The 20883-nt window shown below is 31.9% G+C and overlaps 1 protein-coding gene across 1 annotated transcript; it reads right to left on the reverse strand.

The window, feature by feature from the left end:
• Positions 1-2844: 2844 nt before the first annotated feature.
• On the reverse strand, positions 2845-20506 carry LOC143256584 (tRNA (guanine(6)-N(2))-methyltransferase THUMP3-like). Its single transcript, XM_076513971.1, has 7 exons — positions 20268-20506; positions 18253-18788; positions 15233-15302; positions 9254-9369; positions 7943-8030; positions 6364-6501; positions 2845-3072 (listed from the first exon to the last, which is right to left on the reverse strand). Exons 1-7 carry the CDS (start codon positions 20445-20447, stop codon positions 2962-2964), a joined length of 1239 nt encoding a protein of 412 aa, XP_076370086.1. The 5' UTR covers positions 20448-20506; the 3' UTR covers positions 2845-2961.
• Positions 20507-20883: the final 377 nt, after the last annotated feature.

The following is a 20883-nucleotide window of genomic DNA, read 5'->3' on the forward strand; positions in this document are numbered from 1 at the left end:
TTTAAGTATTGTTCAGACTGCATCTTTACTCTCTAAGATGCCTTTTGTCAAACGTTGTACACGGATTTTGTGTATTATTATCCCTATTATTTGTATTTGTGAATTATGGAAATTTCATATTTTGTAGATATTTTCAAAATTATACATATAATTAGCATAGTTGAATTTGAAAGTGGGAATACTGAAATCTCGGCTTTTGATTAGTTTGTTTACTGTCAAATTAATTTTCAGTCGTACTAAAGATTACACCATCTAAATTGAACTTTGAAAGGAAATAAATTCGCGTGTTTGAAATTGTCTATTTTGGACTGGCTCTTTCGTGGTTAAGATTCTTTACTATTCGTTTCGATCAGAGATCATATACATAAAAGTTATTTTCAATACATCCTCAACAATCACTTCTGAACCACTGTTACTTATTTCCTGCAGCCTCTTTTGTTTTGAATTTCACACAAAGCTACACGAAGACTATCTGTGCTAGCCGTCCCTAATTTAGCAGTGCAAAACTAGAGGGAAGGCAGCTAGTCATCACCACACATCGCCAACTCTTGGGCTACTATTTTACCAACGAATAGTGGGATTCACCGTCACATTATAACGCCCCCACGTCTGAAAGGGCGAGCATGTTTGGTGCGACCGGGATTCGAGCCCGCAACCCTCGCGAACGCTTTAACCCCCCTGGCCATATACGTTTTCATATATTAAACTTTTACGTTTCTTGAGTCTTTCAATAATATTTCTTGAATTTTTCAGATTAAACAAGTACAATATTCAATTTCCTGTATTTCGTAATTCACTCCATCTATTTCTCACAAGTATTGTCTTCTTGTTTAACCACATAAATGGCTCTTGTAAAATTTCTTAATTATATTATTCATTTTGACGTACAACTAAATCGAATATGTTTCCAGTTCCTCGTATCAGGCAGACTTCTACATATCCCACCACATTTGTCGAAGTCATGTTATTATAATCTTAACGTCTCCAACAGCCGTAATGCAAATTCATATTTACATTATCCTCCTTATTTTTGGTGGTAATCTTTACCTCATTATGTCATACCAACATATATTCAGCTGTTTTTTGAAGCTTGATTGAGGGTTAATTGGAGTTCATGACCTCTCGATAAATGACGATGACTAGCACTTTTATTACCTTCACTATCAAAGGTGGATGGAGGTTATTTCCACCCCTGTGTTTATCGGTAAGATTTCTCTGAAACGACTGAATAAATTTTAATGAAAGTTGGTATACATTTGGACTATAGCTCAACTTAGCAGAGATTGGTTTTTAAAGTGTCAAGGTAAAGAAAACCGTTATCTATTAACATGGAGACTGATTTTTCACACTATTTTTGCTCTATAACTCTGTCAAAAAATGATCAAATTTTGATGAAACTTGGTGTAGAATATTATTCCACATTGTCCTGCTAAAAATGGTCTGTCATCCACATTTAAGGACACACACATTTTAGTATTTTTTAAAAGAAAAATATGAACAACACTTGGGTATGATTTTAGTTTCTTTTCTTATCAAGAACTCATAGTCCTTGTGAATATCATTTTGGTGTAAAATCACATCTCACACTAGCATAAAGAATCAAAGTACTTTCTAATTTCATAATTGTGTAATTCTAATATGCTAAATGATGGTTGTTTAGTTACACTTGAGTACATTAAGACTTGTTTTGTCATGGTACTTCAAACTTCCCATCGTGTGCTAGGCACAAATGGAGCTGGTATTCTCTAAACAGGTATATCTGTAACAAAATTGTTTTTTTTTTTTTTTAAATTTGTATGCACATAGATACATGTTTTACTGAACAACTCATCGTCATCAGTGATATTTATTCTATGTTTCAAAGATTTGTTTAAATAATACAGTTTATAATCTGTTTTGCTATACACACAAAGCTTCCAATAAGGATACTTGTACAACAATAACAGATTTTATCTGACTGTCTTCAACTGTAAGATTTTCTTCAAACAGTGAAAACATATTGAGATAATTTTACATCGCAGTTTTTTTGTCATGAAATAGGAAATTTATTACAAATCACATTTACTGGTTTATCTTCATGTAGCTTTTCACTCATCTTCACACCTCACCTTTTAGGATTTACACAAGTTAAAAAAATTATAAATAAAATAATCCTACAAGTCTATTTTTTGAATGTCTATCAAAAGAATTTGTAAGAAAATGAACCATCTTAATAAGACGTTACATGTAAATTAAACTATACTTTATCTTTAATTTTCAGAATTGTTTTATTAGTAGTACCTGAATGATTAACACTATTTATCCCCAAAATGCAGAAATCTTATCACTTTACCTCAATGAACACTTTTCCAACAATACATAAATTTCATTATTTAACAACAATGAACTATATGCACCAAAATAAAGGAATATTTACAGAGACACAACAGCTATAACACTGCCACCAAATCCTCAATTATTTTTGGATTCCTAAATTCTTGTAAAGTAATGTCCCATGGATTGAATTCTAGGATAGCTGAAACCTGAAAACAGATGAAAAGCAAAAATTCTGGCCACTGTGGGTACTATACATATTTTTGCATAATATTATCTCATAAGCAATATGAATCATATGTAGATATTCTATAGACCACAGCTTCCAAGGCACATAATATAACAATTACAAAATTCAGTGCTGTGCTTTCCTTTACCATAGGCACTCATACTCTTAAGGACAGTGTGTACAATCTAAATTTTTCACTTTCTAAATTGGGAAACTTAACAAGTAGTTTGAGCATTAACTAATCTTTCAGGTGACATGAATTTACATACACATGGAAGTGTGATCAAATTATGAACTGAGACTTAGGAATCCAACACTTTAATATCCTATTTCATGAGAAAACAATAACAAAATGAATTTTTGATATGCTTCATAAAACAAAAATACTTTTTTTTTAAATAAAGAACTTCTATCAACCATTAAATTAAGTTTGATGTACGTTTCAGGATAAACACAGCAGCTGCAAGGCCACCAATGTTCACACCAATGACTCTTGTCTGATGCCAAAGTCTTCTATGTCGAAAAATTGCCTGACAGAAAATGGACTTCTGTTAGTCTTCAGTTAAAACATTAAAGTTACTTCTTTAAATTTAATTTCTTTTTTTTTAAATTTGATTAAATAGTAAATGAGACAAAACTACTGTGTTCTGGAAGTACTAGATATCAACAATCACGTACAAAAATCACTCCTGTAGTTTGTGATAAATTTTAACATTATAATAACTAATATTTTTTTAATTTCTTTTTGTTATTCCATACAATATGATTATGGTATTAAGAGGTTTCGAATATTCAACACTGTAAAAAATATGAAAGAAAGAAAGAAGAAGAGAGAGAGAGAAAGAGATCATTTTAGTAAAAACATTTTTAATTGGTCAGTACACTTATTGATGTCAAGTAAAAGACAAAATAATTATTGTAATTAAACTAATGATTAGACCTCACAATAAAGTTTTTAAAACAACTTTAAATGGCACCACATAGAGCTATTACAAGCAACTTGAAGCAGAATTGATTTTCATTAATAAAGTATTTATGATTGTCCAGAAAGGTCAATATTTTATCATTTTATTTTCTATAATTTTTCAAATTAGTTGTTAAGAAGTTAGAAAAATATAAAAGCATTTTAACATCAAATTTTATATTTGGAATGGTATTTTCAATAATCAGGTCATTAGAAAAATGCACTATGCAACTACAGAGATATTATCATAAGAAATTTCTGAAATAAAAAGCTCTTTTTTGTTAACCTGAAGATGACTTAAGAAGGTTAAAACGTTGTTCTATATTTTAATTAAAGTTCTAATACTTATACCAGCCACCTTTAGAATACAAAAAGCTTTTATAAAACACACAAGAAATATCTTGCCATTTTGAAAAGTTAATCTTACAGTATAAAGTAACACAGCTATGAAATTGATTAAACATATTAATAGTATATTCTAGAAACATTATATTTACTAAAAAATGATCAATTTCTGAAATTTCAACAAAAGGCTTCACAGACAATTATAAAAAAAAGATCAGTTACTTTCATATAACAGTGGAAAGTTTCAAGGAGGTAGGTGTGTCTTTAGGTTGCTTGTAGTGTCTAATCTTTAAAAAAATCTAAATACATTTAGTTACTGAGCTCAATAAATTATAGCAGCATTCTATGGTGTCAGTACAGTTATGATTTTCTGGGTTATTAAACTGCATATGTAAACCTTAAAGAAATTTTTGTTTGATATCCTCAACATGCAAAATTTTAAAATGCTTAGCAATATGTGTCCAGCAGCAACCGAGTACAAAGGTCATAACGAGATTTATTGTTCTATATTTTAAGAAAAATAGGTTTAATAATCTATATAGATATATACAATGTATAATAATTGAAATGTGACTGTATATTACAAAATAATAGTCCACTAAAACACAATCAAGACATGGAAGACAAAAGATTAATTTTATATTACTGAATACACAAGGAGTGCATGTGCATCATTTGAAAGCAAGTTATGTAATGTTAGCTGGGCATGAATGAAAGGTCAATATACTAAGAAATAAGAAATATATAGCATTATGAGACTCAAGCTACTTAGACTAAACATTTGTATTTTCATGTTATAATATATAGTCATTCTAGGATTTAAAAAAAAAAAGCATAATTTATATTTGCTTCCCAATTTTTTTATAATGGTTGTGAGGTTGGTTAAGTGACAAACTCCACATCGTTAGAGTATAGAAAATAAACGTTTTTAATGTATTTAGTATGTTCTAGAAATTACACAAGTAATATAAGATATTTTTGAGATGAATATTAGTTTTTTTTAATCATAACATGAACTCACTTTGCCCTCAGACTAGTAACAAAAGACTATTTTCAAACAAATATTTAGAACAATTATATCATTAAAAATCTAATTATTTGCATAAAAAATATTTGTAATATTTACTAAAAGTATATCAAATTTTGTGGAGATACATACATATACTGTCTCAAAACTTATAGTACAAATACTTAATGTCTAAATATGTAGTCGAACTTGTGTATATTATAATGAACCTGTAGCGACAATGTTAAACCTGTATACTTTTTTAAACATGATAGAAATTTACTATAATTTACTGAAAAGTCATAAGTTGAAAGTGTTAAAAACATAATTATACATTGAGCAATTTTAAACCGTATGAGAAAAGTTGATACCAGAGCTTGGGATATTTAGAGTCAAATATCATTGAATTAAATTTCTTACTCAGTCTTCAGTAAAGATGTGTAATTTAGTTTAATTTATCAGTTTATCCTTGTATTGTTATTTTAGTTTTGATACTTTTATGTGAAAAGAGGTTGTTGAGTAGATAATGTTGAAAGATACTGGAGAATTAAAATGTCATTACAGTCCTTCTGGACATGTCACACCATGCTTTTTCTAGCAACCAAAAATCCTGACGGTTGCACTACAGCATAAGGTTCTGATGCGAGGTTTTCGTGCCCAAGCACACTATTAACCTCTGTATGCTTTTCACAATCTGTCCATAGTTTCATGGTACTCATTTCAATATTTTGATCACACTGAAACCAAAGGTGTGGTGTATCTGAAGATTTGACCAGTTAGTTTTTAAATAAAATAGCAAAATAACTGATTTTGTTCTCCAGCTACTTAAGGTATGCAATGGTTCAATGGACACATCATGGAAGCAACAATACATGTGACTTATGTCACCTTCTGAGATGGAGGTCCTTCTTGATCACGTTGTGTATCATTGTCTGGGTGATGAAGGCTGCTTTTGTGATTGACCCTTGTATTTGTGAATTCTCACCTGTTACAAAATTCTGCACTTTGCTTACTATAGTTGGGGTGTGATTTATTGGTACCACGAACTGATTCACATTCCTATTTCTTTCAAATGCCATAAAAAAAAAAAAAACAGTAAGTCCATGACGTGAACTAATCTTTATTATCTCAGTGTATGAAATAATTTGAGATGTATCATTTCCCAAAAGAAATAATTTTTAAGTGGCATCACACTACCCATGAAATGCTAAAGAATTTCAAAATATAATTCTAATGTATGTCATTCCACTACAGCTTTACATCAGCTGTGGTTAACATGTAACTTGATAATTGTGTATTTGAGTTTGTCTTGATATAATACACTCAGCGCTTTGTATTACTGACTTTACAGTAAGCAATTGAGATATTTTAAAATTTTGACAAGGAAGAAGTAATCTTTAATTTTTAGCAGCATATTTCACAAATGTACATGCATTACAGACATAAACTTCAATCTTAATTCAAACAAGTCTAATAAACTGGGTTGCAAACTTTGTCAAAACATACCTTTGTCAAAGAAACTTTATCATGAGTTAGTAAAACAGCCCTTCCCATTTCCAGTTTAGAAGCTCGAGCCATTTGTTCCAGTATTCTTGGATATAAAACTCTGTTGTCTGCTTTAGAGCCAAGCCTCTTCCCAAATGGCTATACAGAAAAGTTAAACTAGTCAGAAAACAACAAAAGCTTAATGTTAATATTTTTTCACATTTTGATAAAATTGTGTGTGGCATTATTATATATCATTCCCACTATTAGGTTTTATTTTCTATTACATGCACTTGTCTGCATGATGCAAGACTCATTTAAGCCTTTTTTTTTTAACAAAATAACACTAATGCATTTTTTGATTCTCAACCAAGTTATTTATAGATATTATAGTTTATTTATTTACCAAAGAAGGAAAATTAAGCTGTAACATAATAACAACAAAAACCCTGATAAAAGTTTCAAAATACTTTCATCACTACTGTATTTCAATTTTTCACAATCATAATGCACTAGCTTCATAATACTAGACTGGAAAATGATTTCATAGTATGTTTATTAATGGATGTAACTGGTTTATCTTGTCAATATATCTTCTTAAAAGTGAATAAACTGGGAATTTATATGGAGGTAGAGATTTCTGTAAGCAAAAAATAAATAATAATAATGGTTTAAGGATATTAAAATTTATAAATTAAAGCTATCAGTTTCAATATAGTTTAAAAGTTTCTTTACAAAATAGATCTTTAGAAAATACAATGTTGTTCTAATTATTATATGTGTAAAATAAACATGGACACAACATTACATGTATTACTGATCAAACTCCAATGTATAATTTTACAAACATATGTTGTAGCTTCTGCATCCATCTATTAAATATTTACAAATAAAACATACTTTATGTTTACATGTTGTTTACAGAGCTTTCACTATACACATACACAAATAATATACCACCTAACTAACACAACATTTTGTAACTGTTCTAGTCTTTAAAGGTTCCAAAATTTTATCTTGGCTTTTACACATTAAAATTTTTCTTTCCAATTCACCTCTTCATACACAATACAGCAAAGACGAAGTATTCTTTTTGGTCAAAGTTTTATTAACAAACTTTAAACCCTATATCAAAGCCATCATCAGGTTAACTGTTGAAATATTAAAACAATAAACAACAAAAATTATCTGTTTCAGATGTGATAAGGTCAAGTCTCTGTAGATTAAGTTTATTAAATGTAATTCACTTTTATTATGCTTCAGATAAAAATAAATTTTATATAAGAAGTTCTTTAATTTGTTAGCTTATTATTATTGCAATACAAAAGGTTTGGAAGTACAAAATGTGCAGAAAAAATATGGCTTAGTACCAAGAAATTTTATAAGGGTACTATTTGAATGAAGGGTTTAGGAACTCAACAAGTCAAGGAAGAGTATGTGGAGGGAATAAAGGGATACATACAGTTGAAATGAAAACAGTGTCTTGAAGAAAATATATTTTTACACAATTGTATTTCTTCTTAGCAATCACTAAATGAAGCAGTTTTTATCCTGAAAGAAAATATGTTCTGTAGAAAATGAAAAACAGCATAAGACTTGCCAAATCTGTGACAAAAACATCAACAACATGGTCTCTAATAGGAAGCTGTGTGGCATCCCACTTCATGATATCAACTACCCGACTTCCTCTACAAGAAATCAAAAATAAATTTTAATATCAGTAATCTTTCTTAAAGAAAGAAAACATTAACTATATTTGTTATTAAAAATCCGAAACACTTTAGTGGAGAATGGATGAATGATTTTTAAGATATCAAATGAGAAAACCAGAAAAATAAAGACAACTAAACCTTGGAATGTTTATACTAATAAACATTATTATTAAAAACAGAAGATATGAAACAGGTCTGATTTTAATTTACAATTAAAAGTAAATTTACTTAGCTGTAGCTCAAATGATGACTTTAGGTAAACACTGGAGAAAATGCCTGATACAGACTATCATAAGAACAAACAATTCTGTTGCTATTAAAACTACAGTTTTGGGTTTTGTAAAGTTGACAAAGTAAAAGAAAGGGTTTAGGCCTAATTAAATAAATCAGTGTTATATTAAAAAAAATAAGTTAACTTAATACATACTACTAAAATGCCACCTAATAAACACAATATTTTAGAAGCTGCTAGTTTTTAAAAGTTGTCAAATTTCATCTCGTCTTTTAGACTTTAATATTTTACTTTTCTAATTCAACTTTTCATAAAGAATACATAAATGATAAAATATATTGAAACATGAGAAAATTTAACAACTATGGTAAATTCTGAAGATAACTGTATCTAATTCATTTCTTCAGTTACACTTGAGTTTTTCAACTACTGGAAGGCCTAAAACACATCCTTGATTAACCTGACTCAGATACAGAAATGTTCAGCAAAATATTTGGTGCTTTCAAAAAATGTTAAGTGAGAATATATTTATTAAATTATGATATACATAATCAAAAAAATAAAATGTGTTACAGTCCAATAAACAATTAAGTAACTAACAACTTGATACAAAACAATCCAAATGTCTGAAGAAAAATGCGACAACTCTTACAAGTCCCAAGACTGTTGTATTTTTAACAGTGAGAAAATTAACAATCTTCTACACATTAATGTTACATCTAAAGGTTCATTGGCTTAGCTTATCCACAGGTTTTCAAAAGCAACAGAAATACAGAAGGTCAATATCTGTATCAGTGACTGTGGAATTGCGTAATGTTTGAAAAGAGACAATGGACGATGATAAATCAGTCATATGCACTGCCTGATCAAATATCAGAGAAAACTAAAGGTCCTACTGCTAGGAACCACAAAGAAAATCAATAATAACATTGCTAAACTTTATTTAAAATAAATAGATTTTTCTTACTTTCCCATTTCTTTCATTTCTTGATTCACAGACTCAAGATTTTGTTTAGTTCTTGGAGTAGCCAAATCATGATTATCTCCACAGATGTGGTGAGCCTCGGGCCAGCTCAACACACCCTGAAACAATAATAATAATAAAAGCACTACTTCCTTCTGCTTGTATCATAAACATATTAATGATTTTAATAAATGCTTTATAAATTCTTATCCACATCAGGAACTTTTAAAAGCACTGTTTATTTTTTTACAGTTCAAGTTATTTTCAAACATTTCAACACTGAAGCTGGAATTACAAGAAAACAAAGATTGTCTGCAATTAAAGTTTATTTTTCATATTACAGCAATTCTGATATATGTTTTTTTTTAAATTATTATACATATATTTTCGTCTGATGAATAATTTTATTCTCTGAAAAAACTTATTTATTATTATAATTTTTAAGCCAAGTAGTAAATGTTGCACGCTGTTTTTCTATGATTAGCCTGAATTTGTTTTACCTGAAATATATATTACCTATTACATGCTGTGACAAGACTGTCTGCTAGTTTTATAACATGAAATATAAGGATGAATACTGTTAACAAATAATTAGTTTATTTAGTTTCAGTAGTCTTGTGTAACATTGTAAGTAGAAATCCACAGAATGGTACTAAAGATGTTTTCAGTTTATTACTGGCTTTTGTACTACATTATGTGAATGATATACATTTTCATTTCAAACAGTTTTGGGTTAAAAAGTAACTTAGTCCTAATATGTTGTATTTAAAGATGTCTGTAGCAAACATAATAGTCTGAAAAAACTACTTAAAAGAACCCAAAACAAGTTGCTGAAAATAGGAAGACTGGTCTCAAAAGAGAATAATCAACTAACTGAATGTAAACCAGTCAACGAGCCCAACAACTGAGCAACCATCACTAATCACCAGTCTCTAGTTAATATGTTGAATTAGATCTATTGAGACTTCTTTAATTACCATGAAAAATAATGGTTTTATAATGAAATTTGTAACTTTTTTTTATATTTTAAGAATGCATACAAAAATGAATCTCATCAGCAGTAAACAACAGAAATGTTAAACTTTTTTTTGTATTTGAATAATGCAAAATTCATTTGTCAAGTTTATGTTTTAACTGTCCCCCTACAAATTATTACATTTATGTGAATTTAAATTTAACATAATGTTGGTTTTTATGCAGAAAACCTTATATTTACTTTACTATATAATACATGAAAAAAAATTTGAATATTGAATGAAAAGGTCATGGGGCTTTTCAATCATAACAAATTATATGACAGATATGTTTTAGCATATTATGACAATATGCTTGGAGGCTAATTTCATTAAAACAAAATCAACATAATACTTGAAATTCCTATTACCCTTTGGATGTAAGGCTTAACAAAGTGCATTTTAATAACAAGTTTTTTTCATTAAATTCTTGACAGTGTATCTTTCTCATGGAATTATTCAATGTTACAATATTTTTACTTTCCCAAAGATTACAGAAAATGTTTACTCTTTACATACATTTTGAAATTAAGATAAAAGAAAGAAGATTTGTACTCTTTTCCAGTACTCACGTCTGATGAACAATAAAATTGAAAGTTCTCAGTCACTCGTACTAATAACATTCTGCTGATGAAAGTTCTCAGTCACTGCTACTAATAACTTTCTGCTGATGAAAGTTCTCAGTCACTCGTACTAATAACTTTCTGCTGATGGCAATATTTAACCCTTCATGGACACTTTTATAAAAAAAAAGCTTTTTTGGTCAAATCAGGCAAACTCATGAAAATCACAGGTATGAGTTCTTTCTAACCTTGACTTTGAGCAGCATTGAGTGATAGGCTTAAGACCAGTGAAAAGCTAAAATACAATTCTGCACATAACACACATGGTACTAGATACAAAAGCTGAACCTTTGTTTACATATATACAGACAGGATGTGGTTGGTTGTTTGGCATTTATTGGCACAAAGCAACTAGACTACCTGTGCCAAACTAGTCAAATAGTAAAAATAAAAGTAAAATTATTAAAATACATAAAAGGAATCATGTTAAAACAAAACAAAGTCCAATTTTCTAATCAAACACTTAAATAGAGTTAAAAAAAGCCAATGGCTCTTAAAAATTAAAAACACAACTGAGGTGGACAGTGCCACTATTGCCAATGACACTGTCCAATGTCAAGGGTGAACCCACGATAAAAATATATCTAAAATGGAGTTGTCACTCATGGTTCTAACAATAGCACAACAGTAAAATGTGGACTATTGTGACTTGAGTGTCATACAGACCACACATTGGTGCATCAGTCCCAGATAAAAGAAAATGATGAGTTATAAAACTCTAACCAACTCATAGTCTAGTCAGGCTTCCGTCATTCATGTTTCAAGTCAAATCAGGTGGTCCATGGTGGTATGCTGTCATCAGAACCTACACTGGGTATGCAAGAGTAGGTTGTCTGATTTGAGGGAACAAACAAGACTAGCATTAACCATCCTCTCCAAGATCTTACAGAGACAGCTTGTCAAAGCAATTGGATAGTAGTTTGAAGGAATCTTGGGATCCTTCCCAGGCTTAGAAAAAGGGAGGACAATAGCATTGCAATAAGAATCAGGAAAAACATTCTTCTGTCAGATCTGGTTAAAAACAAGAAGAGTAGCAAGAGAAAGATGGGCAGGAGAGAGATGGTGCAGCATCTCGTAATGAATATCATTGGGTCCAACTGATGTATTGCTAGACCAATGAAGAGCAAGCTCGAGTTTTACCAAGGTAAAGGGGAGATTGTAGTCATAGAGACGATCAGCCTGAAAGGAAAGAGGTGATAACTCTGCCAGTGTCTTGATGGCTGAGAAGGTGGGGATGAAGCAGAAGTGCTAGATGCATGAGAAAAGCTTTCACTGAGAGTATTGGCTATGCTCTGGTAATCAGCAACTTCCTGACCATCACAGAACAAGATCAAAAGGGGGGCAGAAGTATATTGTCCACTGACCTTTCAAATCTTGTCCCATATGACTTTGAAACTGGTGGTAGAAGAAATGAGAGATGTGTATTTAATTCAAGATTCCTTCTGGCTCTGACATCTGACCTGCTGAAAAGCAATGCAGTTTAAAAGTGTGGGATATCTTTTGTAGGTGTCCCAGGCCCATTTTTGAGCCTTCTGTGCTATTTGGTAATCAGGATTCCACCACAGACAAGGATATTGTGAAAACTGTGTTGAGGTTTTTGGGAATACACTGAGCAGCTGCCTGGACAATACAGTCACTCACTGCTACCACACAGTCATCTATCGATGGTGTACAGACAAAGCAAGATCATGTTTCAAGGAATCTGTGAAAGAGGGCAAGTTGGCTTGGCCCAGCTTCCATCAAAGCATGTAGGGTGGGTGGCATTAACGGTGGCCAGTCTTTCTCAAAATGATAGGAAAATGATCACTGCCCTATAGGTTATTGTCAACTTCAAAAGAAAAGTAAGAAAAAGTGAAAGGAAGCAAACAGAGAGATCAGTAGCAGTAAAAGATTGACTAGGTGCATGAAAATAAGTATAAGAACCAGTATTGAAGAGAGAAAGGTTGTGATCCGAGACCAGATGCTCTTTGGTAACTGGTCGACAAGGGTATCAAGGTCTGACTGATCATAGGCCTCTTCAGGAGTCAGGTAGGGAGAACAAATAGTGATGGTACAATCCAAGGAAACACGGACAGCCAAAGTCTCCAAGGGTGTATCGAGTGGCAAAGATGGTGGGCACATGCTGATCCACCAGCAGTGTCACCCCTCCATGCACTCATCCATCATACAACTTGTCATTGCTGTACAAAGAAAAACTACCAAAGGGTGACTGCATCAGCAGGTTTTAAAAATGTTTCTTGCAAGGAGAGACACACAGAATGGTTAGAATCAATCAAATCTTTAACGTAATCTGTATTTGAATGAAAACCCCGACATTTCCACTGTATCAAAGTAGCCATTTTTATTTATGTGGAGGAGAATGAAATGGGGATCCCTTCTGTTTATGCTCATGTTTTTTTCTTTATTGGATGGAGGTCTACTGACCTCTATGGACCCTGCCCTGGATCAAATAGGCAGGTCTCTGTTTGTAGACAAAGATTCCAACGACTGAAGTCATGAACAAATAATCATTTTGCATCTCAGGGCTGCAAAAAAGAACAGACCAAAGGAAACACCTGAACCCAAAGCCAAAGGAAGTGGACCCAGGAAGCCACTGGAAAGAGTGGCAGGGATAGAGATGGAAGTAGATGTAGATTCATCAGCTCTTTCAAGCATGGAGAGCAAAAGACTCTACAGATGTTTTGCAAATGACTCTGCTAGAGACACAGAGAGATCTATCTGCACTCTCACTGTGGCAGTGGAATGAAGTGCAGCAGCATACGTCTTAGATGGAGTGAGGGACAATAACTTCCGAGCCTCAGGGTAGGAGATATTGTTTACAGTCTTCAAGCATTGCACCTCTTTCCTCTCCACCCACTTAGGGCAAGAACTAGAGTGAGAGGGGTGTTAACCACTACAGGTAATACAGTGTGGTTCCAGTTTGCACTCTTAAGCATCATTGTCTTTGCCATTACAACAAGCACATGTTAAAAAACCACAGCATGATGTCTTCAAGTGACCAAACCATTGATACTGGAAACATCCAAGAAGGTTGGAAATGTATGGCTGTACCTTACAGTTCAGATAACCTGCTTTGACTGTAGCAGGAGGATGTGGTGATGTAAGCATCAGTATCATAACACTAGTAGACATCATAATTCCGTCTTTGGGAGTGGAGATTTGGCATACCGTAGAAATGCTTTGGTTGGAGAAACCAGTTAAAATCCCTGACTCAGGAATGTTCTTAAATCTTTCAACTATAACTCCCCTGGAAGAATTCAAAGTTGCATGGGGAGTAACCCAATGGTCTTTGATTTCAAGAGGAGTTTGGTATGTTGTGGCAAAGATGTTTCCACCAAAATGTCTCCAGTGTGTAACTTCTTCACTGACTTGGGAGAGCCAACAAAATATCTTCAGAATTAAAAAAAAAAAAAAAGAAGAGACATCTTCCCTGAGGATTTCTCTGATAAGGAAAGCATAATTAGAAATTGAGGTACACAATTTGACTGTGATGACGACTTTACAACAGTCAACTATATGTGGCCATTTTCTGATAATCTGTTTTTCTTCAATTTTTATTTATTCCTTCAGGAATGGGAGTATCCATAATACAGGCAATACTGACCCTACCCACCATGGAGCCCCATGAGGGACACACTACAATGCCAAACAAAGACACTGCAGCAACACCAGGGTCTTGTGAGCACTAATGAGTGATGTCGAGAAACCCACTTGTTGAGAAATTTATATGCAAAAACGGCTCGTTTGGGTTGAGAAAATATTTTACATAGAAGAGCGAACAACGTTTCGACCTTCTATGTAAAATATTTTCTCAACCCAAATGAGCCGTTTTTGCATATAAACTTGTGAGTACTATATCCAAACACCAGCATCAGACACAATGTTCACAACATCCACCGAGAACGTGCAATACTGGTATTTGGTTGACCCTAGCCCAAGTGAATCAGCCACTTGACCCTGTGGGGGTCATCCTAAGGCAGGCTGTCTACAGGAATTCAAGACCAAAGTGGTGTTCTGGGGTTAGACTCCTCAATCACCAGGATCCTCTCCTCCCCTATATGGGTCACTATGCATGGAAAACGTGAGTGGATGTTTAGATCCCAGAGGAGGTAAACTGAAAATACAGAGCCTTCCCTGAGAGGTACCCTCACCACGTACAGAAATCCACTTCTAGGGGAACAGACAGGACTATGTAAGGATATGACAAATAACTGGCTATATATGTTTGTTTCACAGGTAGAAAGTGGTAAGATATTTTAAATGGATAAACAATTTTTTACAATATTTATTATGAGTTTTTCATTACATTTTGTAAACATTCAAAACAGTAAACAAACCAACTATACCTCAATAGGTAAAGATCCTCCCCCACACATCGGATCACAGACAATATCACCTGGCTTAACTCCACATAACCTATGCAAAGATAAGGGAGAAGAGAAAAAAAAAACAACAGAAATATATAAATAAATGAGGTCATATAAATTTAAACTTACTTAATTATTTGTTTCTTCAGTTTATTTTTCTATACCTTGTTAAAATATTTCATACTAGTAACAAAAAAAAGTGAACTGTTAGTATTTTGTATATCAGGTTACTTATAAATAACAAAAATTGTGTTTTAAATAGTAAATTTAGTTAGAAAATCAGATTTTATATGGAGTTAAAATATTATCTTGAGTAAGGCTAGCAATACAAGAAACAAATAACAGAAAATTATTCAAAATGTATTTATATATCTCCCTTTAACTGTGGCCGCTTTAAACACGAATGTTTGCGAGTCATCCACTGTATACAACACACTTGTGTTCAACTGTCAGGGGCAAACCATACCCTGTATGGTGAATCAGCATTTAATGGGTTATAAAAATTATGGTTAAAACATAAAAAATTGAGGAAGAAATAATAAGAAATGAGTTTTAGTTTATTTATTTAATATTAAATTCTGGTAAGAAAACGTAACCTACTAGAAACAAAACTAAAACCCAACCCCGTAATAACTACAGGTAATTAACTACCTTTTCTTATGTTCATTTTCATAAAAACTAGAGGGTATAATGTCATTTTCAGCTAACTTCAATAACTTCTCATGCACTTTGGCCAGTTTAAGGATTTAGATTAGTCTTAAATACATATATTAAACTAAAACAAAAAACAATCTATGTCTACAATGGAAGCACAATAATAAAAAGTAACAAACTTAGGTGTTATGAAAGAGTAATTATTTCTGTTCATCAATTTACCAATAAAAAAATAATTAATTAGGAAACTTACAAATATTAGCTGATGGGCTCAATTACTATGGGAATTTTTTTTTTTATGATACAGTAACACCAGTACAAGTGCCTAAAGTTTCCCCAACTCTCCCAAAAATCACTGGCTAATTTAATTGTTACTGGTTTTCTCAATCTGATCTAACAATGTAATACAAGTTCATTTCAATGCCTTTATTTAAGTATATTACAAAGAAGTCAAGTTCCAGAAATGTTTAAATGAAGTGACAAACAGTTTCATAAACCACAAAACTATTTTAAAAAATCCAAAATACAATAAAATATCAAAGTTTGATATTAACGTATATTCTTATTGTAATAATTGATTTACAACATTAGACTATTTGCTGTGAAAGGCTTAACTTCAACATAAGCTAAACCAAACTTTACGTATATTAAAACTGTCTTGCAGTTATTTCCATTACAAGTAAAACTACAATGTTATCCAGCACATAAACCATCAAATTTGTCAGGAAGAACAAGCTAATGTTTTAAAAGAAGTGTGTTTACTTCTTTTGTAATTCTTCATAAACAATGAATGTTTAGGCATAATACACGTGAAAATAATCATAAGTGACAAAAGCCTTTCACCACATATGGTTCTTGGATTCTAGAATGTCACAAACTGAACAACATACAATATATAAAATAAAAAGCACTTAAAATAATTAATTTGCAGATGACTGGTGTAATAAGTATTCTGAATGTTTACTTATCAGATATTACTGTATATGTTTTGTATCTAAGACCTCCCAATAACGAGTCTTAAGTCGATATGATACATACCAAGCAGAAAACTTACATTAACTAAAGTTTAGTTCTGTCTTCAGAGAAAGTAACATATTTATTAGTGTTCATTATTTTTTAAGTTTAAATATTAATGAAGTTTTAATAAAAATCAGTAGAAGCTAATGGCAAATATTAATACCATTTCAAGTTTAAGCTTTTAGTAAAATAGCACACAAAAGATACTTTGGTCAACTGATAGGTGATTCTGTCTAGGTTTCGTCCACAACTGATAAATGCCACTTGTAAAATAAACTGTCAACAAATAAAGTCCTGATACTTCCAGTAAAACAGAAACCCACAACTTCAAATCTAGATAGGAAATTAATATATGATGTTTGTAAAGCCTTGAACTGCAATCCTTCTATTGTGATATTAAAGTGTATCACACGTTTCTTTGTTGTTCTCAGAAATAAAACCTGTTACCACCCAAGGATAATAATACAGAATGTTGTTGACAGCAATGTTTTTAAACAGTTGTTCAGAAGTTTTCTTGAGGTTATAGCCCTACCAATAATATAAGGAGAAAGACCAGTCACATGGGTATCATAAGTTGCCCTGGGTAAATACAAGATTTCTATAAATTAAGGACTCTTGATGAGGAGAAACCCATTTGAAATAAAAATATATCTCAGAACAGCTGATATGGGTATTAAAAGGATAACCTGAAGGTGACCTAGGAGGGTTGAAACTTTGCTCTCTCCTAATCAATGAAAGTGTTAATACCCATACCAGCTGTTCTGAGATAAACTTTGATTTAGATATTCTGGTCATCATGTGAGTAGTGTTATTTGAAATGTCTTCAGTAGTCAGTTCTGTAGTCTAGTGAAAGCAATTATCCCATTTAAGTAACAGAAGGTACACATGCTGCATGTTAAGTGTTGAAAAAACATTTTCGTATCCAATCTTTTTACTTCATTTTACTTCTACCAGTTAGTAAGAGATTCAAAAATACTTCATATTTAATATCTTGAGAAAAAGTTCCTGTTATCTAGCCTATCCGAAATAGCCCTACAGGTTCATATCATTTTCAATAAAGATATACCACAACATTATAAAATATTTACATACTCCTTAAGAGTTCAAAAATTTATCACCAAGCTTGTCCAATATGCATACTGATAAAATACATGTACCCTGTTTTTACCCCTATTGTCTTACCAACTATTTATAAACAGAATTTCCAAACTTAATTGACTCTGAGCACAAATCAAAAAATAAACAAACTATACTGATCAGTATTGATGAAGGTTTGATAATATATTATAGTTAACTAGGTTAAGCTATCAGATTCAAGAATAATATACCATAAAATATTATGAGCAACTGTTGCTCTGAGACAAGTTGGTCCAAAGTGCTGAAGGTTTCTTTTGTGTAAGCTAGTCTTTGTCAAAGCAATACATACATAAAGATGATCATTTTCTATGTTTAGAATAATTTCAATGTCATGGTTTTTCATATCAACTTTCCAGTGAAAGCAATCATTAATACCACCCCCAAAATATGCTGCTGCATCCATTGAAGTAAAATTATGGTTTTGCCCTGTCCGATAACAGGTGACTCGAAATTTTGGGATATGCTCTCCAGATCCTTCCTGTTCAGACGTGTGATTTGTAGATACCGAAGATTCATTAGGAGCTGGGTGATAATTTATCAGTTCTTTCACAGACAACTTTTCAAACCCAGTAAAATATGACCAAACTATGAGCCCTTTTGTCCAATAAATTTCTTCTGCTAGTTTTTCTAATTTATCTTTAAGATTTTCCTTTTCTTGAGGAAAACCGAAATTATTTACTCGGTGCACGACCAAGTAGATGTGATCAATTCCACGAAGATGTGAAACCTGCAAAGAAAGAGAAAATGGGATTATGAAATATTTTACTAAACACGTACATAAATGTGAGCATAGAAGATGATCTAAGTAAGTACAAATAGTTTTCATCTAAAGATACAAGGTAATGAAAAAAATGAAACTTATCTCAACCAATTTTTTTTATATAAAAATATCAGAAACACAAAAAGAAGGAAAGAAAACCACATATTCACATAAAATAAAAAATTCCTCTAGTTTTCAGGTAGACTTGATAGGTTTGTATGTCTATGTTTTCTTGTATCTATACCTACGAGTCAGGGTTGCCAACTGTCTGTAAACTTTAAAAAAATTAAAATTACATTTTAACACTGTCCTTAAACCTATAAATAGCAATAGATTTTTTTTCAATGTCCTCACTATAAAATGCCCACTGTTTTTCTTTATGTCATTAAAAAGGCACAACTGTAACATTGGTAACCACACTAGAAGTATCTGTATCTACAATTACTCTCTCAACTAAATCAATTAAAGTGATTACATGCACAACTGGTATTAGAATTAAGAACGTATTGGTTTAACAAATCAAACTAATGTCAGTTTCACTATTTAGTTTCTCTATTTCAACACATTTTAACAAAAGCTGTGTAAATGTTTTAACAAAAACAACTGTAAAAAGTGTTAAACTCAATGTGTTCTATCATTAATGTAACACATATAGATAGGTAGAAAAATGTTTAAATTATCCTATAACAATTCATTTTGTGTGTTTGTCAATTTGTTTAAAAACTCCTTCCACAGCTTTGAAACTTGCAGAACCAAACATATGCAGGTGCACTTGGGATGCCCTTGTATATCTAAAGTATCCAATCCATGGCAGTAATTTAGGTTTGACATCTTTCAAGCCTCAAAGAAGATCTGGGGCCAGTAGAGTCAGAAATATTGGTATCTTGTCACTCCACATGGTAAAAAGGTTTAAACCAAACAGGTTTAGAAAGAGCCTCTGGACTTGCATGTTTAACTTCAATGTATATCTATAGTACACCATCATCCTATGGTATAAGGTAAAGTCCTGTTACCAAGTGGGGCTAAAATTAAAAACATGTCCAGAAAGTCACCCAAACATGACAGGATTTAGGAATAGGTCCGCTGAACTCGTATCTTGCCACTGAATTTTGTGTTCCTATCACCTGAGGAATTCTAGGGGATTATTTTTTTCTTCTGAGGGACAAAACTTGTCACACGAGCCCACGTAGCACAGACAGGTTTCCTGAAGTTTTTGTTGTTCTTTTAAAGGGGGGGTGGTAATTTTTACAGACTACCGGATTACGGGCAGCACCATTATTGCACTAACCTCTACCTTCAGTATTAGTGCTACTATATTAAACTATACTAACACAAGTACTAGTAATACTATTAGTAGGCTTAGTTAATGCTACCACTACTATATTACTAGAGTTAACTAGGCCTATCGAACATGCTCGTTGTTGAAGTACAGCAAAATAGACATACCTCTTTCACTCTCTTACATTCTATATCAAAGAATATCCGACCTCTTTCTGTACGTGCACTAACTCCAAGCTTTTCTTCGCACTCTTCCTTTGCAATTAGTTCAAATCCTGTTACAACTGTTGCCTCAACAGTGCAAAATGAATTACCAACATCGTCGTTTATTTCTTTATTATTCTTCATTTAGCCTGTAACATGTGTTGACCACGTGCGTTCTATGTGAGCATTATACAACATAAAAAAATGGAGTTATAATTGATGATTAAAATCCAGACAACAATCTTATTTGTTATAAAGGAAAGGAAAATAATTTAGTAAATGTTTTACTGTGACAACCTTTTAAATAAAAAAAAGATAGTTTGCCATTTTGTAGTTCAAAAATACTTGGATAGTTTTCTTAGTACATGTGAAAAGTTTTGCCAGTGGGTTTCTTTAAAAAATGTATTTCGGTTAACAGAAACTGATTAAACCAAACTTTTCTGGAACTTTATAATGTTAGTCTAATTTAAAATATTACAGAAAATTGACAAAGAATACGCTTGGAAAAATAAATTCAATCGTTAAAATAATATTACTTATTCGGAATTCAAAATAAGTCGTGTAGCCAGATGTCGTTTTA

Source organism: Tachypleus tridentatus, chromosome 7 (assembly GCF_004210375.1).
Source record: "Tachypleus tridentatus isolate NWPU-2018 chromosome 7, ASM421037v1, whole genome shotgun sequence".
Taxonomy (NCBI): domain Eukaryota; kingdom Metazoa; phylum Arthropoda; class Merostomata; order Xiphosura; family Limulidae; genus Tachypleus; species Tachypleus tridentatus.

What these genes read in the sequence shown, in the direction of transcription:
- LOC143256584 (XM_076513971.1), bottom strand. Translation starts at nt 20,447, where the DNA reads ATGAAGAATAATAAAGAAATAAACGACGATGTTGGTAATTCATTTTGC. An exon ending in GAAATGAAAGAAATGGGAAA is followed by an intron (nt 8,031 to 9,253) that starts GTAAGAAAAATC and finishes GATTTCTTGTAG; the next exon opens with AGGAAGTCGGGTAGTTGATA. An exon ending in ATGTTTTTGTCACAGATTTG is followed by an intron (nt 6,502 to 7,942) that starts GCAAGTCTTATG and finishes TTTTCTGTATAG; the next exon opens with CCATTTGGGAAGAGGCTTGG.